Below are 18370 nucleotides of genomic sequence, written 5' to 3' on the forward strand. Positions count from 1 at the left end.
AACATACCCCATATGTGGATGTAAAGTGCTCTGCTATCACACTACAATGCTCAGGAGAGAAGGAGCGCCATTGGGATTTTGGAGAGAAAATATATCTGGAATTGAAGGCCACGTGTGTTTACAAAGCCCCCATAGTGCCAGAACAATGGACCCCCCCACATGTGACCCCATTTTGGAAACTACCCCCTCATGTAATGTAATAAGGGGTACAGTGAGCATTTACGCTCCACAAATGTCTGACAGATTTTTGGAACTTTGGTCCGTTAAAATGAAACATTTTATTTTTCATTTGCACAGCCCACTGTTCCAAAGATCGGTCAAACACCAGTGGGGTGTAAATACTCACTGCACCCCTTATTAAATTCTGTGAGGGGTGTAGTTTCCACAATGGGGTAACATGGGGGGGGGGGGTCCACTGTTCTGGTACCAAGGGGGGCTTTGTAAACGCACATGGCCCTGACTTCCATTCCAAACAAATTCCCTTTTCAAAAGCTCAATGGCGCTCCTCCTCTTCTGAGCATTGTAGTGTGCCAGCAGAGCGCTTGACGTCCACACATGGGGTATTTCCATACATACAAATTTTCGGAGTCGTTTTCTCCTATTACTCCTTGTAAAAATTTAAAATTTGGGGAAAAAACAGCATTTTAGGGAACATTTTTTTTATTTTTTATTTGCACATCCAACTTTAACAAAAAGTCGTCAAACACCTGTGAGGTGTTAAGGTTCCCTGTACCCCTTGTTAAGTTCCTTGAGGGGTGTAGATTCCAAAATAGTATGCCATGTGTTTTTTGTTTTGTTTGTTTTTTTAGCTGTCCTGGCACCAGAGCGGCTTCCTAAATGCGACATGCCCCCAAAAAACATTTCAGCAAAATATGCTTTATAAAAGCCAAATGTGACTCCTTCTCTTCTGAGCATTGTAGTTTGCCCACAGTGCATTTTACATCCACTCATGGGGTGTTTCCATACTCGGAACAGATGGGGTTACAAATTTTGTGGGGCATTTTCTCCCAATACCCTTTGTAAAAATGGTAAATTTGGGAAAAAATACTGCACTTTAGTGAAAAAATTTCTTTTTTTCATTTACACATCCAACTTTAAGGAAAAGTCATCAAACACCTGTGGAGTGTTAAGGGAAAACTGTCATATGTTTTGTCCCGCACTATCCACGGGTACATGTGAATAGTGCGGGAGACACTGAATATTTTGAGTCCTACCTTGCCCGGATCCGCTGTGTTGTTCGCCCGTTATAGCTGGTTTTCGGTATATTCAAATTAGCTGCTAACTGGTAGTGGGTTATTGCCTTTAAATGGCACTGTGACGTAACCGCCGCCCGGCCCGCAGCACCGCCTTGCTAATGAATATTCATACATTGTCTTACATTCTCCGTCTCATCTCGGCCGAGTCCTGGACGATACTGCGCATGCGCAGGATTTCCTACTATACCCGAAAGCTGTCTTCAGCTTTGAAGCAACGCTGAAGACAGCTTCCGGGTATAGAAGAAATCCCGCACATGCGCAGTATCGTCCAGGACTCGGCAGAGATGAGACGAAGAATGTAAGACAACGTATGAATATTCATTAGCAAGGCGGTGCTGCGGGCCGGGTGGCGGTTACGTCACAGCGCCAGTTGAAGGCAGTAACCCTGCCTGTGCGAGTTAGCAGCTAAGTTGAATATACCGAAAACAAGCTATAACTGGTGAACGGCGCAGCGGATCCGGGCAAGGTAGGACTCAAAATGTTCAGCGTCTCCTGCACTATCCACAGGTACAAAACATATGACAGTTTTCCTTTTAAAGAGGCACCGTCATTGTTAAAAACTTTTCATATATTGCAGCACTCATTATAATATGACATTTCACAATATACACCTGAAATTCAAGCTCAAAATAGCCGCCACTAGGGGCCGCCTGTCTTTTAGCCAGACAGACTAGTCTAGATTTTACAGCATACTGGATACCGGCCGTAAAGCATACCGATATCCAGTATAGGAGATTTCTATTGAGTGTATGCAAAACTACAGATAAAGGATGTGTGGACATGCTGGGAGCTGTAGTTTTACAACAGCTGGAGGCAACACTGCTCTAACACAGTTATTTACAAACACTGCAGCTTCAGTTGTTACTAAACTACAACTCCCAGCATGCTGAAATAGTCAAAGCTTTCTCGGACTCCGGAATGACAAAGAAGTTGATAAGACATTCAGGAGTCTGTGAAAGATGAATGACACACATAGTGACAGCTATGCTGATTATCATCCAGCTTTACTAAAACAGATAGAACATGTATTCATAAAAATGCTGTGCTTTTATCTAAAAAATCCTTGCACTAATTTTATAAAGATCTATTCTTATATTTTATACATTTTATCCTGTGATTAATTCACCATAATGTCTTCTGATTACTGCAGGCAAACTCCAAGCATCTTCCTTTGTGTAACATGCACAGCATGAAACCAGAGAGGAAAGGGTTACAGAGTAGAGAGTACTGATTGGCTGACTGCCCAGGCTTGCTCCTGTGAGGGAGACAGACTGACACGCCCCCTCCAGCCTGCACAATGAAAAAGTTACTCACCAGCAGATTTATATGCACATGATCAGGATTGGGTCCTGAGTAACATATCACTTTTTTTCTTTTTTTTTTTTTTTTTGCACTATGACAGGTATGCTTTAAGGCTCACTGGACCCCTTGTTACATGCCTTGAGGGATGTAGTTTCCAAAATGGTATGCCATGTGGGCTTTTTCTGCTGTTCTGGCACCACAGGGGCTTCCTAAATGGGACATGCCCCCCAAAAACCATTTCAGAAAAACTCACTCTTCAAAATCCCATTGTCGCTCCTTCCCTTCTGAGCCCTCTACTGCGCCCGCCGAACATACACTTATGAGGTATTTCCTTACTCGAGAGAAATTGGGCTACACATTTTTAGAGGATTTTTCTCCTTTTACCCTTTGTAAAAATTCAAAAACTGGGTCTACAAGAACATGCGAGTGTAAAAAATGAAGATTTTGAATTTTCTCCTTCACTTTGCTGCTATTCCTGTGAAACACCTAAAGGGTTAACACACTTACTGAATGTCTTTTTGGATACTTTGAGGGTTGCAGTTCTTATAATGGGGTCATTTATGGAGTATTTCTAATAAGAAAGCCCTTCAAATCCACTTCCAACCTGAACTGGTCCATGAAAAATTCAGATTTTGAAATCTTTGTAAAAAATTGGAAAATTGCTGCTGAACTTTGAAGCCCTCTGATGTCTTCCAAAAGTAAAAACACGTCAACTTTATGATGCAAACATAAAGTAGACATATTGTGTTTGTGAGTCAAAATATAATTTATTTGGAATGTTTATTTCCCTTACAACCAGAGAGCTTCAAAGTTAGAAAAATGCAAAATTTTCTATTTTTTCATCAAATTTTGGAATTTTTCACCAATAAATGATGCAAGTATTGACAAAATGTTACCACTAACACAAAGTAGAATATGTCACGAAAAAACTGAATCAGAATGAAAAGTAATAGCATCCCAGAGTTATTAATGCTTAAAGTTAGGGATGTCCCGATACCAATACTGGTATCGGTATCGGGGCTGCTGTCCAAAGGGGGGGCTGTCTAAAGGGGGTGGCCCTGCTGCTGTCTAAAGGGGGGCCCTGATGCTGTCTAAAGGGGGTGGCCCTGCTGCTGTCTAAAGGGGGGCCCTGATGCTGTCTAAAGGGGGGGCCTTGCTGCTGGGGGGGGGGCTGCTGCTCTCTAAAGGCGGGGGCCCTGCTGCTGTCTAAAGGGGGGCCCTGCTGCTGTCTAAAGGCGGGGGCCCTGCTGCTGTCTAAAGGGAGCCCTGCTTCTGTCTAAAGGAGGGGCCCTGCTGTCTAAAGGGGGGCCCTGCTGCGGTCTAAAGGGGGGGGGGCTGCTGCTGTTTAAATGGGGGCCCACTGTCTAAAGGGGGGCTGTGGTCTACAGGGGGGCTGCTACTTATGTCTACAGGGGGATTGCTGTCTACAGGGGGGCTGCTACTAATGACTGCCAGGGGGCTGCTGCTAATGTCTGCAAGGGGATGCTACCTACTATTAAAGACAATCTTACAGCAGAGTCACCTGCACTAACTTGAATTTATGGGTAGATAGTGCAGGTGACCCGGTTTCTACCGCTGCTCACCATGTGTACATCGGTCTCACCGTCATTGCAAATTCCCTGTTCTGTCCAATGGAGAAGAGAGAAATCTTGGCTCATACTACAGCAGCCGCCTCCATTGTACACAACAAGGAACCCGCATATCAGCACGGTAAACAGAGCCAGAAACCGCATCACCCTGGTGTCAGATTTACTTTAAAATATAAGTACTCGTACTTGGTATCGGCGAGTACTAGAATTAAAGTATCGGTACTCGTACTTACAAATTTTTTTTATCGGGACATCACTATAAGTAGGGTATCATTTTAACCGTGGATCTACAGAATAAAGATATGGTGTAATTTTAACCAAGAAATGCACTGCGTAGAAACGGAAGCCCCCAAAAGTTACAAAATGACATTTTTTCTTCAATTTTGTCGCACAATTAATTTTTTTTTCCGTTTCGCCATGGATTTATGGGTAAAATGACTGTCACTGCAAAGTAGAATTGGTGGCGCAAAAAATAAGCCATCATATGGAATTTTATGTGCAAAATTGAAAGTGTTATGATTTTTAGAAGGTGATGAGGAAAAAATTTTAATGCAAAAACGGAAAAACGCTGAGTCCTTAACGGGTTAACCAGAGATGCTAGATCGGGCAACCTGGTCTCCTGTAAAAAGAAAATGTTGGCTTGTACACGGCAGAGAAAATCAAAGGCTGCAAATCTAGCCTTTATTCTGGTGCAATTAATAGATGCCAGCGTCAATGGGGTGAGTGCCGCCATACAGGGTGATTAAATTAGACAGCCACACTCTTTACCTTTGCTTTCCTTTCATTTTGGCCCCCTCATCCCCGAAGACCACTCTTAGACCTTTTTTACTCTGATTGATCCTTATGATCCGCATCTCCATCTGGCTCCAGTCTAGCCCTGCCCTCTGAGGAAGGTGCCTCAAGAGGACAGGGCCCAGTTCCCCCAGAGGCTCTTTCTTCCTAGGCACCCCACCCTCACGTTCCCCCTCCAGGAGGAGATGGTATCGTGGAAGAGGTACCGGTTTGACAGGTCAATCAGAGGGGGGCAGTCAAGCTTCCATTTTGGACCTGGCCCACAGTACAAGGAACAGAGGGCTCTAACATCTTCTTTCTCCCTTTCCTTTTGCCCTTATCTTTCTTTTTGGGCCTCTCCCCACTCTCCTCATCCACACTTTCATATCAGGAGGAATCGGAAGGGTCAGCCATATTGCCTTCCTCTCTGTGCAGCCTCCTGATCTCCTCATCCAGCACATTCTCCTCCAGGGCTTCAACAGTTACAGGGCCAGCTCCAGAAGCAGGGGCCGAAGCTTCCCCTGTCACCTGGGCACTCTCCAGCTCCCTACTCCTTCTACGATTTTCCTCCTGCCTTAATTTGGCGGGGCCCTTTTTCCTCACTAGCCCTGTTGTGCCCCCATCCCTGCTCGTACCCTCGCCAGCCGAGGCAACTTCACATCTCTCCCCAGCCAAAGTGGCCGCTGCACGGGCGAAGGCGCTAGGACAACGGCTGAAAGGGTGTCCGAGGACACCACACAGGTTTCGCCGGATCTGCCTACAGGTTACGGTCAGATGACCCACCCCACTACACATAGCACAGACCTGCACAGTACAGGCTGCGCTAAAATAAGTGGGGCTGTCACATCTGTGACAGATCTTAGACTCCCCCTGGTAGAAGACCTGGATCCTATCACTTCCAAGGAAGGCAGCTGATGTAATGTGGGCAACTGTACTCCCTGAACGCTTGAGTTTGACGGAGAACGTCTAGGCCCCGGACCAGATCCCATGCTCATCCAGGTTTTTCTCGGGCATGTCCGTCACATCCCCATACCGTCCGAGCCAGGTCATGATGTCATAACAAGAAAGCAACTCGTTACGGGTCAAAATGGTCACTTTCTTGACAGAGTTCTGATGGGAAATTGCCTTTACGGCAAAATCCCGCCAGGCTCGTTCTTTGTAGTTTGACCAGAAGAGTTCAATACCCTCTGGCCGAACGCTGGGCATGCATCCCCGCCCCTCCAAATCAGACAGACCGCATTCCTACGGTTATTGTCCTGCCGGATGTCCGGAGGGACCAAAGCACCTCCCCATTCCGCTCTCGGAAAGCCCCCAAACCCTGCCTCTCTATCCAGAAAGACAGGTCGACCTCACCCCTTCCCTCTATTTGGATCCACCTGTCGCCCCTACGCTGAGCCTCCAGGAGGCGCTATTGCAAATGGCCTCCAGAATCAGACTGAGACAGTGATGCCCCTGAACCCCCAGCAGAGGCATAACTCCTAGGAGCAATCACTACTGGGAGGGGGGGGGGGGGGGGGTTGGGGGCAGCCGGACCAGACCCAGAACCACTAATACCACCATTCACACCACTACCTCCACCATCATTCACTCCCACATGCACTCCTCCTATACACAACACTCTTGCTACACCCAACATTCTCACATCCTGCATCCATGGTATCCTGCTGGCTGGGACTTGTATAACCTGGGCTGGCTGGGACTTGTTGTATAGCCGGCTTTAGTAAAGTCCTTTGTGCCATCTTAGCTGCTGCTGGAGTCAATGTAGATGATTCCTCCTCCATGGGCGATGTCGCTTCCGGAGTCTGGAGCTGACCCAATCCCCGCAGTGCCAGCTTTGCCTGTCTGCATGGGCTCTCCCCAATCAGACAGCAGCATATCTTGCCTCTGGTACTCGTATACGCACCCTGGGGCTGTCCCGCAGCACCAGAGCCTCCCACCATAAGCCCGACAGGATGGGCTAGCTCTATAGCATCCTCTGCCGCCATGCTGTACCCCCCTTTCTTGCCCCATTCCACCATAAGAATGGGGTCTGTCAGTTTGGGAGGCCCAGCAGCCTAAACCAACTTCACAGCTAACCCAGACTGCTGGAAAGGACAAAACACAAAAGGACACAGTTTCTTGAACTTTTTTTCTTTTTCTTCCTTTTCTTCACCAAATCATCTTTTCCCAGATCCTCACCGAAGGTGAAATCCTCCAAGCTGGTAGGTGACTCCTGCTGTGTATGATGGCTCTCAACAAACCCCCACTGGCCGGGTCCTCTTCACCGATATCCTCACCATCACTAGAAGGTAGCGCCATTTGATATGGCTCAGGGTAGCTATCTTTGGGGGTTGGGGGTTCCATGCACTAGGGGTGACATCCCCCTCACTTTGCACAGCATCACCTTCCTCCCCTCCATCATCCTCCTCCCTACTGTCTTCATGGCTTTCTGCACCTGCCTGCATCACTTTAAACCTGTCATCATTTGACAGTTTTTCTTTAAAGATCCCTGCACCCCCAGCAATGTTCCTTCTGGCCTCCTCCACCTCAGCCACCTCTATCGTCAGAGCCCGTGCCTGAGCAGAAAATTTCTGCCTCTTACCTCCAGAGGCATGGTCAGTCTGGTAACGGGAGAACTTCAGGTCTTCCCACAGACTCCGAAGTCTTCTCCTCAGCTCCTCATATGCCACCATCTTGGCCTGGACCCATAGGTTGCCAGAGACTCTCTTGGACCCCGTACCCCCCATTACTGGGGTTCTGGGGTAGCAGAAGGATCCGCTCCTCTTCCCTGTAGCCTTGCGATCTTCGGATTTGGACGGAAGAGTGGGCTCCACATTTCTGTGGGCCCTGCTGGAACGTCTCACCCCGACCTTCGAACCGACTGTAGACACGGTCTCTCTCCCCCCCCCCCCCCCCCCCCTCTCGCCAGCCAGGAACGAGAGGTAGAAGCCCAGGGCTCCATGCAGGAAAACTCTTCCCAGGAGGCTGCTAGAAAAGGGCTGATGGAACGCCTGTTTCTCTCTGCTTCTGGAAGTCTGGAGGAGCTCAAAAAGGGACACACCCAACCACTGCTCACACTGAACTGCTCTGGGCTGTGTGTAGCAGAGTGAGGGAGGAAGTTCTCCCCAGCAGGGCTTCAGATGATGTCACACCTGATGGGAAACGCCCCTTCTCAGTCTGTGGAGGTCAGTGAGAATGAGCAGAAGATACACAACAATATCAAGGTATTAAATTAAAAAATAATAAGGGCAGCTGGTGGCTTATCATGAAGGGGGGTGGGGAACTTGGGAGGATTAAAAAAATTATCAAACTCATGATAGGTACTCTTTAAACAAATGAGGTTTGCTGGCAAATTTACATTTATACCTTCTCATGTCATATGACTTTTTAGATCTTCCTATGTGAATTCAGTAGAGAAGGCATATAGCATATTGGCCTTTTCCTCATCCTCCACCAATACACCCAAATTATTTCTTAGAGGGTGAATATTATCAGTTTTAACCCCTCACAACATACATTTAATTCTTGCGCACGCTGTATGAACGTAGTTGAGCATGCAGCTGGGACCTGGTGGATCCCAGCTGCTTTCAGCAGACAGGACCCACAGATTTATAAATGTGAATAAGCCCCTCCCCTAATTAATATTTAAACCTCTCCCTTTTCTCATTTTATCAAATAATGTAAACAAAACACAATAAACATGGTATCGCCACCACATACATGTCCAAACTATTAAAACATAACATAAATGGTATAAACATAAATAATAATAAATTATATGAAAGTTCAGAATTGCTGATCTTTTATCACTTTATATAGCATACAAAAAATAATAAAAATCGATCAAAAAGTCCCATCAAAACAAAAATGGTACTGATAGACTATAGATCACAGTGCAAAAAATGTGTCCTCATACAGCCCAGTATATGGAAAAATAAGCTCAATCTGCACTCTAGACAATCAAAACTGTAGGGACCAGCCTCTGGCACAGAGGTGCTTAGATCAGAAGAGCACAATTTTACAAAAAGTTATGATTTTATAAAAGTAGTAAAATATAACAAAACTTATATACATCTCTATGGGAGAGGCAGGGAGGCAGCATTCCCCGCATCCCCCATAGAACTGTATGGGGACGGAGAGGAGACGGGGCATCACCGTCAACCTCTAGGTCGACACTACGTCACCATGGGCGCTAATGCCAGCGCCCCGTTAGGGAGATCGAGGGGGGTCCCAGCGGTCGGACCCCCCCGCGATCAAACACTTATCCCCTATCCTGTGGATAGGGGATAAGTGTAATTCCGCTGCAGTTGTCCTTTAAACAGTTAAATGATGAACATCGAAGTGATCTCCGATGTCTGTCATCACCGGCAGATGCCAGCTGCTGATAGCTACAGCGCAGACCTGACCCCCAAGTCTGTGCCATACTCCCTCACCCACCCCAAGATGTACATGCACTTCATAGGTCGGGAAAGACTTAAAATGGCTCTATAGTTCCACATGGGAATATTTATAGCTGTCTTTTGATGGCTTTTACTGTTCACTGCTATGCCTTGACATATGTGATCAGCAAAAGTGGCGATCCACAGCCTATCAAAAGGAAGACTATACACATGCATCCCAGAATAGCAGCACAGAGGAGGTCAGGGGACCTCTGGATGCCATTTTCACTGAACAGACCCCCGCAATTGCGCTGCAGGTGTTCTGATGAGTGTATACAAGCACCGCAACTACAAGATTTAATGGCGGGCATAAGCAGGATTGCTGATGTCTGCCATGTTTATGACGTAAATGTATGCCATGGTTCAAAAGTCAGAACTTTTTCCACCTTTATGTGACCTATAATGTGAACAATTCCTTTGCAAAACAAACTGAAATATTTGAGGGGGAAACAAAAACATAAACATACTATAACCTAGTTGCATATGTGTACACACCCTCTTATAACTGGTAATGTGGCTGTGTTCAGAAGAAAAAGCAAAACATATAGAAATATGAAAATTAAAATTGTAAGTGATTATAACGAATTGGCATATAATAATAAATCATAGCATACAGATAATGCTCTTGTCAAGGATGCCTTCACGTGAGGCCTCAAACTGTGAGTGGCTACTGCTATGCTATTTTGCTGAGTGTCAGCATAAGCAAATTCACACCAGACAATGTTGGTATAAATCCCCTTCTAGGCACTGACTCCCAAGGAGTTCTGTCTGTTTATTACAAAATCACATTAGTTTTTACATTTGACAAAAAGAGGAGGTTTAGTTATTACGTCAAAATCATCATGTTACATTTTGATTGGTTGTTTGAGTATAGCATCTGTATATATTAGCATATCTAGCATCCATTTCTTTCTTGGCAGAAGTTCTTCTACCGGGAAATTCCAGAGTTCTCTGACCGTCACATATTAGGTCTTTTGACTTCTTAGCTTGGTCCTCCTGACATCATCCCAAGGTCTCCATCTTAGTCACGAGCAAATTGCAAGCTGATTTATGGGTTAAGGGTAGTTAACAAATATCTTTCTCCAGCATCAGCAATGGCATATCAGTATTAAAGGGGTACTCCACACCCCTAGACATCTTATCCCCTATCCAAAGTATAGGGGATAAGATGTCAGATCGCGGGGGTCCTGCTGCTGGGGACCCCTGGGATCTCGGCTGCAACACCCATCTGTACGGCTTCCACCTCACACCGGCAATGCTGGAGGCTTCGGATCCCGACCACAGTGGCGGAAGAGTGTGACGTCACGACTCTGCCCCGTGTGATGCCCCGCCCCCTCAATGCAAGTCTATGGGAGGTCCATCCCCCAGACTTGCATTGAGGGGGCGGGGTGTGACGTCCCATGGGGCGGAGTCATGACGTCCCACTCTTCCGCCATTATGGTCTGGATCCGAAGCCTCCAGTGTTGCCGATGTGAGGTGGAAGCTGTACAGGTGGGTGCTGCAGCCGAGATCCTGGGGGTCCCCAGCAACGGGACCCCCGAAATCTGACATCTTATCCCCTATCCTTTATCCATTTGGCAATAGTAGCGTATCCAGATTGGATTGATAGCTTTGTGTCGGCTTGAAATTGACAGGTGATGGCAGCGATACCTTTAAATTGGGTGGTGTAAGAGGGATTTTTTATCATTATTTTCGGTCTAGTGTAGACAAATAGGGATTTTATAGATAACCCTACCACCCGCTCGTGTCGGTTTGTGACAGATTCTACTAGGGAAATCATGTTTTTATAATAAGTGCCCCTTCCTGGATCCTCCCACTGCCCTATCTTCAGCAGCAGATCAGCACACAAAAAGGAGAAGGCAGCAGCTTCTGCCCAACTACCTCTCTCTGATAGAAGAGCTTAGAAGAACTTGGTGGAACAGCTTCTTGTATTCAACTGTAAGTGTTTATAAATACATTCGCATATTACTACAGAGGAGTCGGGGTGTCGGAGTCGGAAGTACAAAAAACTGCGGAGTCGGAACATTTATTTACCGACTCCACAGCCCGGACTGCAGGTAGGTATAGCAGTGCCAGACCCCACATCGGTCTCCTATTCAACTGCACTATAACCCGGTGTATCCAGTTAAAGTGCGGGTGAACGGGTGACCATTTTCCTTTAAGGTGAGCGGTCTCAGCATGAACTGTTTGCTCAGCCAGTCTCTGGCCACAGCATTGTCCTGACTCAGTCAGTGATTGGCTGTGCACTCAGTACCTGCAGGAATGGCTCATCTCAGGAGTAGGAAGTATTGGTGATGGCAGGGGACTGGATAATGTCAGACCAGGATCTGTAGTTGACTTTCTTTTTCCTTACCAAAACCCTAGCCAAAAAATTTAAATTGGAAAGGGGGGTGGGGTGTAGAAAAAAAGAGACAGAGAACTATTAGATAGCAGACCTGACTAAGAGAGGAATCCCCTCTCGAAACGCATTGTCCCTGGCACCCAGCTATCTGTGTACCTAATTTGCCTCTGTATAACATATACTCTAGTGAATAAAAAGTTTTCAGAGTAAACTGCGAGAACTTCTTCTGCATTCCGGGGAAGCGCCGATACCGCAAGTCGAATTTGGGACCACCCCCACCAGGGATTCCCACAACCTGCATCCAGCTGCAAAAAAAATGTAATTGCCATGACAACTCCTTTTTCAGATAAAACCTTTCTCTATTTAAAAATCATTACGTTTTCCTTGTGAATTTTATATAGTGTTGACAATAACCAAAAATAATGAATTCTTTCTTGTACCTTTTTTCTATGCATTTTGATTGTTTAATTGCTTTACCAATATTATCTACTTTCAACTTAAAAAAAATATTTTTGGACTTCCTTTTCAGAGGTGTATGGAAATGGAAGATAGCATTGAACAGGAAAGGAAAAATGTTAAAGTCCATTTTCTAAATATGGAAGCTCAAACTAAGACCATGGAGATGAAAGCCCGAAGTTATGCAGACCAGAGTAAGTTCCACACTGAAAACTAGTATGCAAAATGTAATGATTAATTGTGAGAAAATGACTGCTACTAAAACATGTGTGACCAGAATTTCCCCAGCTACTCAAAATATTTGTACAATTTTATATTTTAATTGAGAAGAAATTATAATAAAATATACTGGCCCTTATTTACTAAGAGTGTTGTGTAGGTTTCTTTGTGGGTTTTAATTCCCTACAATTTATTTTCCACGGTATTTACTAAGGTTTCCACTTTCCCTACACTTTGCTTTTTTTTACACCTGCTCTGATCTGTAGGGTTTTCCTCAGCTGACATCCACCACATTTTCTGTGGAAACCTTAGTAAATATGTTGGGATTTTGTGAAAATGTCGGGAACATGCCCCTTTTCTGTGACCATGCCCCCTTTCCCCATGGTCACGCCCCTTTTTCGGGTTTTCTTAGCAAAGTGGAGTTAGTCTGGGTTTTTTCAATTCAGGCGCAATTTCAGGTGCAAATTCAGGCGCAGACAGAATTTCAGGCGCAATATGCCCGAAACTGGCGCACGACCCGACAAAACCTGTCGGGTTTGCAATAGTAAATGAGGGCCACTGTGTTCCTTAGACAGAAGAAAACAGAATATAAAAATGTGATCCATGTATAATTGACAGCTTTACTTATCCACTCAAAATTACAAACATTGAACTTTTTTTTTTCTTTTTTTTTTTTTTTTATGGAGCTCTGTGTGTTTTGTGATATATATATGTTTGTTTTTTTACGCTTGTGGTATGAGAATGTATAATGTGATGGGCCCTCGTGCATCTTGTTTGGTGGTTCATATCTGTGTTGTAATATATCAAAACAAATAGCCTAAACTCACTGAGTAACTGGAAGAGGAGAACCAGTGATATTCAGCCAACTCCAAGGGGTGATAATGCATGACATAGAGTAGTGGAAGGAGAAAATATTGGCCTTAAAGGGAGAGTAACAGCTTGTTTGTCTCTCCTGAATAGGAAAGTCATTAGTCTAGAAGGGGAGAAAGTGAATACCATTTGAGTTGACTATGGCTATATTGCATTTATATAGTAAGTGAATTGTGAGAGGGTACTGAATCTTTATAACAATAATAATAAGATAATGTAACAGGATGCTGAAAATGACCTGCCATTGTTAGATATGCTACCCTTATTGATCGTCATTGTCTTGAATTTACATAGTTACATAGTACGGTTGAAAAAAGACACATATGTCCATCAAGTTCAACCAAGGAGGTGAAAGTATATTGCGTTAACATTGTTTTGTTCTAGGATTGTATATAACCCTGTTTTGAAGCCCTCAGCTGTTCCCGCTGTGACAGTTCACAGTTCTTATGGTAAAGAAAGCTTGTTGCCCCAGAGACTAAACCTTTTTTTTAATCTCCAGACAGAGGAAGTGCCCCCTTTTCTTTTGAAGGGGTTTTACCTGAGACGGATCCACATATTTTTTGTATGGGCCATTTATATACCTAAATAAGTTGATTATATCCCCCTTAAATGTCGCGTCTCGAGACTAAATAAATGTAATTCTTTTAATCTTCCTCATAGCTAAGATGTTCCATTCCCCTTATTAGTTTTTGTTTCTCTTTTGCCCCTTCCAGCCTCTCTTGATACATGACAATATCCTGCCTGACATTGCATGCTGTTCTGTAGTCTATGATGTACAAGTACACCCAAGTATTTCTCTACCAGTGATTCTCTGTTTTACTCCCCCTAGGACATATGATGCATGCTGTTTTTTTGTACCCAAATGTATAAATTTACATTTATCCACATTGAACAGCATTTGCCAAGTTAATGCTCACACACTCAGCTTGTAACTTATGCTCGTCTTTTGATATGTTGTAAAGCATGCAAAACCAATAGATTTTGCAATTGCTTTCATTAGAAAATTTTCAGTATTTAATACTGAAAAAGCCAGTCAAACAACTGCCCCCCTGCCTGCTTGGATACATACTAGTCATGCTGTGTCCATGCATCATCACCTACGTCATGGACACACTTGATTGACGGCTGTGAGAGCAGGGGTCACAGCTTGAGGAAAAATCCTCCCCGTCAGCCTGTGTCCCAATACGGTCAGTGAGGACAAGCTGGGAGTTGCAGTTTTGCTAATGCTAGGAGAGATGTGAGCAGACAGTATACTGAGGGAGGGAGCAGAAACCTGCACAGTGAGGCCACGCCCCCTTCCTTTGAGAGGAATTCAGACTAGTGAGCTAAATTAAAAGTGTAATAAAAAAATAAATAAAGGTGCTAGACACATAAAAATATAGATGTACATGGTCAGGATTAGGTACTGAGTGATGTATATATAAAAAAAAAAAATTTTGTTGGATCTGACAGGTACGCTTTAAACAAAAGTGGGCCCAGTATGGATGCTGTAATCTAACAGCAGCCATCCCTGCATATCGCCCAGGGGGCCCTGATATCTCCCCCCTGTAACGGTGGATGGTGATTCAATTCTGCCCGGCAAATCACGTTTTTTTTCCCAGGGCTATCGGGTCTCCTGGGACAGACAGAACCAATCACCCTTAATCAGCTGGAGGGAGGTGGCACTGAAGCCACCTCCTGATCACTGTGATTGGTTGGTCAGGACCAAACCAACCAATCATAGTAAACAGTGGGTGTTTCAAAATTACGCATGCACTCTGCCTGACTGATCCTGGTCCGGATGGAGAGCTGGGAGTTGTAGTATTGCAACAGCTGGAGGCACACAATTACAGCTCCCAGCAGCTTTTTTTGCCAACCAAAAAGTAGAAGGGTGATTTTATGCGGTGGGTTTAAAGAGAGATTTCCGTTGCAAGCTTGCATTGGGAAACTAGCTTTAAACTCGATCGTGTGTACATACCCTAAAAACACTACACTACACATACACTAAACACAGATTAAAACACTATATTTACATACACTGATATAGTTACTCTCCCAACACCCCCATAAAAAAAAAAAAATTGCCTGTGTTGGCAGTGTTTCCTAATCAGGGTACCTCTAGCTGTTGCAAAACTACAATTCCCAGCATGACTGACCAAGCATGCTGGAAGTTGTAGTTTTGCAACAGCTGGATACTTCCTGTTTGGGAAACACTACCGTAGGGTATTTTTGGTGGAGGAGGAAAACCCCATGCTTGCATCCATGTCCGCCAAAGAGGGAAAAGAAGACGACCAGAGTTTTCTTCTTTCTTTCACCTCCCCCTCATCATCATCCACAGGTGCACCCCAGTTCCGGACCATTATGAGCCTCTGATTCCACCCACAAAGCACATTACATGCACATATGTGGTATTTTAATTCTCAGGAGAAATTTGACATTTTAAGGGGATTTTTCTCCTTTTACCCCTTGTAATTAGAGATGAGCGAACTTACAGTAAATTCAATTCGTCACGAACTTCTCGGCTCGGCAGTTGATGACTTTTCCTGCGTAAATTAGTTCAGCCTTCAGGTGCTCCGGTGGGCTAGAAAAGGTGGATACAGTCCTAGGAAAGAGTCTCCTAGGACTGTATCCACCTTTTCCAGCCCACCGGAGCACCGGAAAGCTGAACTAATTTATGCAGGAAAAGTCATCAACTGCCGAGCGGAGAAGTTCATGACGAATCGAATTTACTGTAAGTTCGCTCATCTCTACTTGTAATAATAAAAAAATTGGGACTACAACAACGTGTTAGTGTAAAGAATGTAGATTCGGAAAGTGAGTTTTGAACACTTTTTATTTTTTATTTTTTTATTTTTTTTTGCTTTGGTTTTGTTTGTGTGACATATTTATCATACACTGCTCAAAAATATAAAGGAAACACTAAGATAACACATTCTAGAGCTGAATGAAGGAACTAATCGTATGAAATACTTTCCTCTTTACATAGTTGAATGTTCTGACAACAAAATCACACACAAATTATCAATGGAAATCAAATTTATCAACACATTGAGGTTTGAATATAGAGTCACACTCAAAATCAAAGTGGAAAACCACACTACAGGCTGATCTAACTTTGATGTAATGTCTTTAAAACAAGTCAGAATGAGGCTCAGTAGTGTGTGTGGCATCCACGTGCCCGTATGACCTCCCTACAATGCCTGGGCATGCTCCTGATGAGGTGGCAGATGGTCTCCTGAGGGATGTCCTCCCAGACCTGGACTAAAGCATCCCCCAACTCCTGGACAGTCTGTGGTGCAACGTGGCATTGGTGGATGGACCAAGACATGATGTCCCAGATGTGCTCGATCAGATTCAGGTCTGGGGAACGGGCAGGCCAGTCCATAGCATCAATGCCTTCCTCTTGCAGGGACTGCTGACATACTCCAGCCACATGAGGTCTAGCATTGTCTTACATTAGGAGGAACCCAGGGCCAACTGCACCAGCATATGGTCTCACAAGGGGTCTGAGGATCTCATCTCTGTACCTAATGACAGTCAGGCTACCTCTGGCAAGCACATAGAGGGCTATGCGGCCCCCCAAAGAAATGCCACCCCACACCATTACTGACCCACCACCAAACCGGTCTTGCTGGAGGATGTTGCAAGCAGCAGAACGTTCTCCACGGCGTCTCCAGACTCCGTCACATGTGCTCGGTGTGAACCTGCTTTCATCTGTGAAGAGCACATGGCGACAGTGGTGAATTTGCCAATCTTGGTGTTCTCTGGCAAATCCCAAACATTCTGCACGGTGTTGGGCTGTAAGCACAACCTCCACCTGATGATCTCTGGCTTTCATACCACCCTCATGGAGTCTGTTTCTGTCAATTTGAGTGGACACATGCACATTTGTGGCCTGCTGGAGGTCATTTTGCAGGGTACTGGCGGTGCTCCTCCTGCTTCTCCTTGCACAAATATGGATGTAGCGGTCCTGCTGCTGGGTTGTTGCCCTCCTACGGCCTCCCACGCGTCTACTAATGTACTGGCCTGTCTCCTGGTAGCGCCTTCATGCTCTGAACACTACGCTGACCAACACAGCAAACCTTCTTGCCATAGCTCGCATTGTTGTGCCATCCTGGATGAGCTGCACTAGCTAAGCCACTTGTGTGGGTTGTAGACTCCGTCTCATGCTACCTCTAGAGTGAAAGCACCGCCAGCAGTCAAGTGACCGAAACATCTGCCAGGAAGCATAGGAACTTAGGAGTGCTCTGTGGTCACCACCTGCAGAACCACTCCTTTAGACATCTTATTCCCTATCCAAAGAATAGGGGATAAGATGTCTGCATGGTGACCTCCATGCTTGCTGCGAGTGGCTGTGGTCTCGATGTCATGTCACCCCCCCTCCATTCATGTCTATGGGAGGGAGCGTGATGGCTAATACAAGAAATGTTCCCCAGCACAGCAGGAGCCTAGGTAAATTCAGCACATATCCTCTTTATTTTCGCCCACATTTATCCGCCTACTCATATGACTGACAGCCAGGAGATAAAGTGGGCATGGGCTGAATTAACCTGGGCTCCTGCCATCCTGTGGAATGCCCCCTGGGATTCTGAGTCTAAATGGCATAGTAATGAAAAGGCTTATATATCGGTGCTGAAAAGGGATTGGAGATTAAAGGGGTATTCCAGACAAAAACTTTTTTTTTTTACATCAACTGGCTCCAGAAAGTTAAACAGATTTGTAAATTACTACTATTAAAAAATCTTAATCCTTCCAATAGTTATTAGCTTCTGAAGTTTTCCGTCTAACTGCTCAATGATGATGTCACGTCCCGGGAGCTGTGCATGATGGGAGAATATCCCCATAGGAACTGCACAGCTCCCGGGACGTGAGTCATCAGAAAGCAGTTAGACAGAAAAAAACAACTCAACTTCAGAAGCTAATAACTATAGCAACGATTCAGATATTTTAATCAAAGTAATTTTCAAATCTGTTTAACCCCTTAACAACGCAGGATGTATATTTACGTCCTGCGCCAGCTCCCACGATATGAAGCGAGGTCACAGCGCAGCGCCGTCGGTCCCGGCGCTTATCAACGGCCGGGACCCGCGGCTAATACCACACATTGACGATCGCAGCAATGTGTGGTATTAACCCTTTAAAAGCGGCGGTCAAAGCTGACCGCCGCTT

General features: G+C 45.1%; 1 protein-coding gene across 6 annotated transcripts in view; it reads left to right on the forward strand.

Moving 5' to 3' along the window:
- LOC130294597 (C-Jun-amino-terminal kinase-interacting protein 4-like) overlaps positions 1 to 18370 on the forward strand; it is a 279068-nt gene that overhangs the window by 70378 nt on the left and 190320 nt on the right. For all 6 annotated transcript variants that reach the window (XM_056544684.1, XM_056544682.1, XM_056544681.1 and 3 more), the window contains one exon: positions 12207 to 12327. In XM_056544684.1, coding sequence (XP_056400659.1) covers positions 12213 to 12327 — 115 coding nt within the window. In that variant the 5' untranslated portion in view covers positions 12207 to 12212. The remainder of the gene's footprint in view (positions 1 to 12206; positions 12328 to 18370) is intronic.

Source organism: Hyla sarda, chromosome 10, assembly GCF_029499605.1.
Source record: "Hyla sarda isolate aHylSar1 chromosome 10, aHylSar1.hap1, whole genome shotgun sequence".
NCBI classification, from domain to species: domain Eukaryota; kingdom Metazoa; phylum Chordata; class Amphibia; order Anura; family Hylidae; genus Hyla; species Hyla sarda.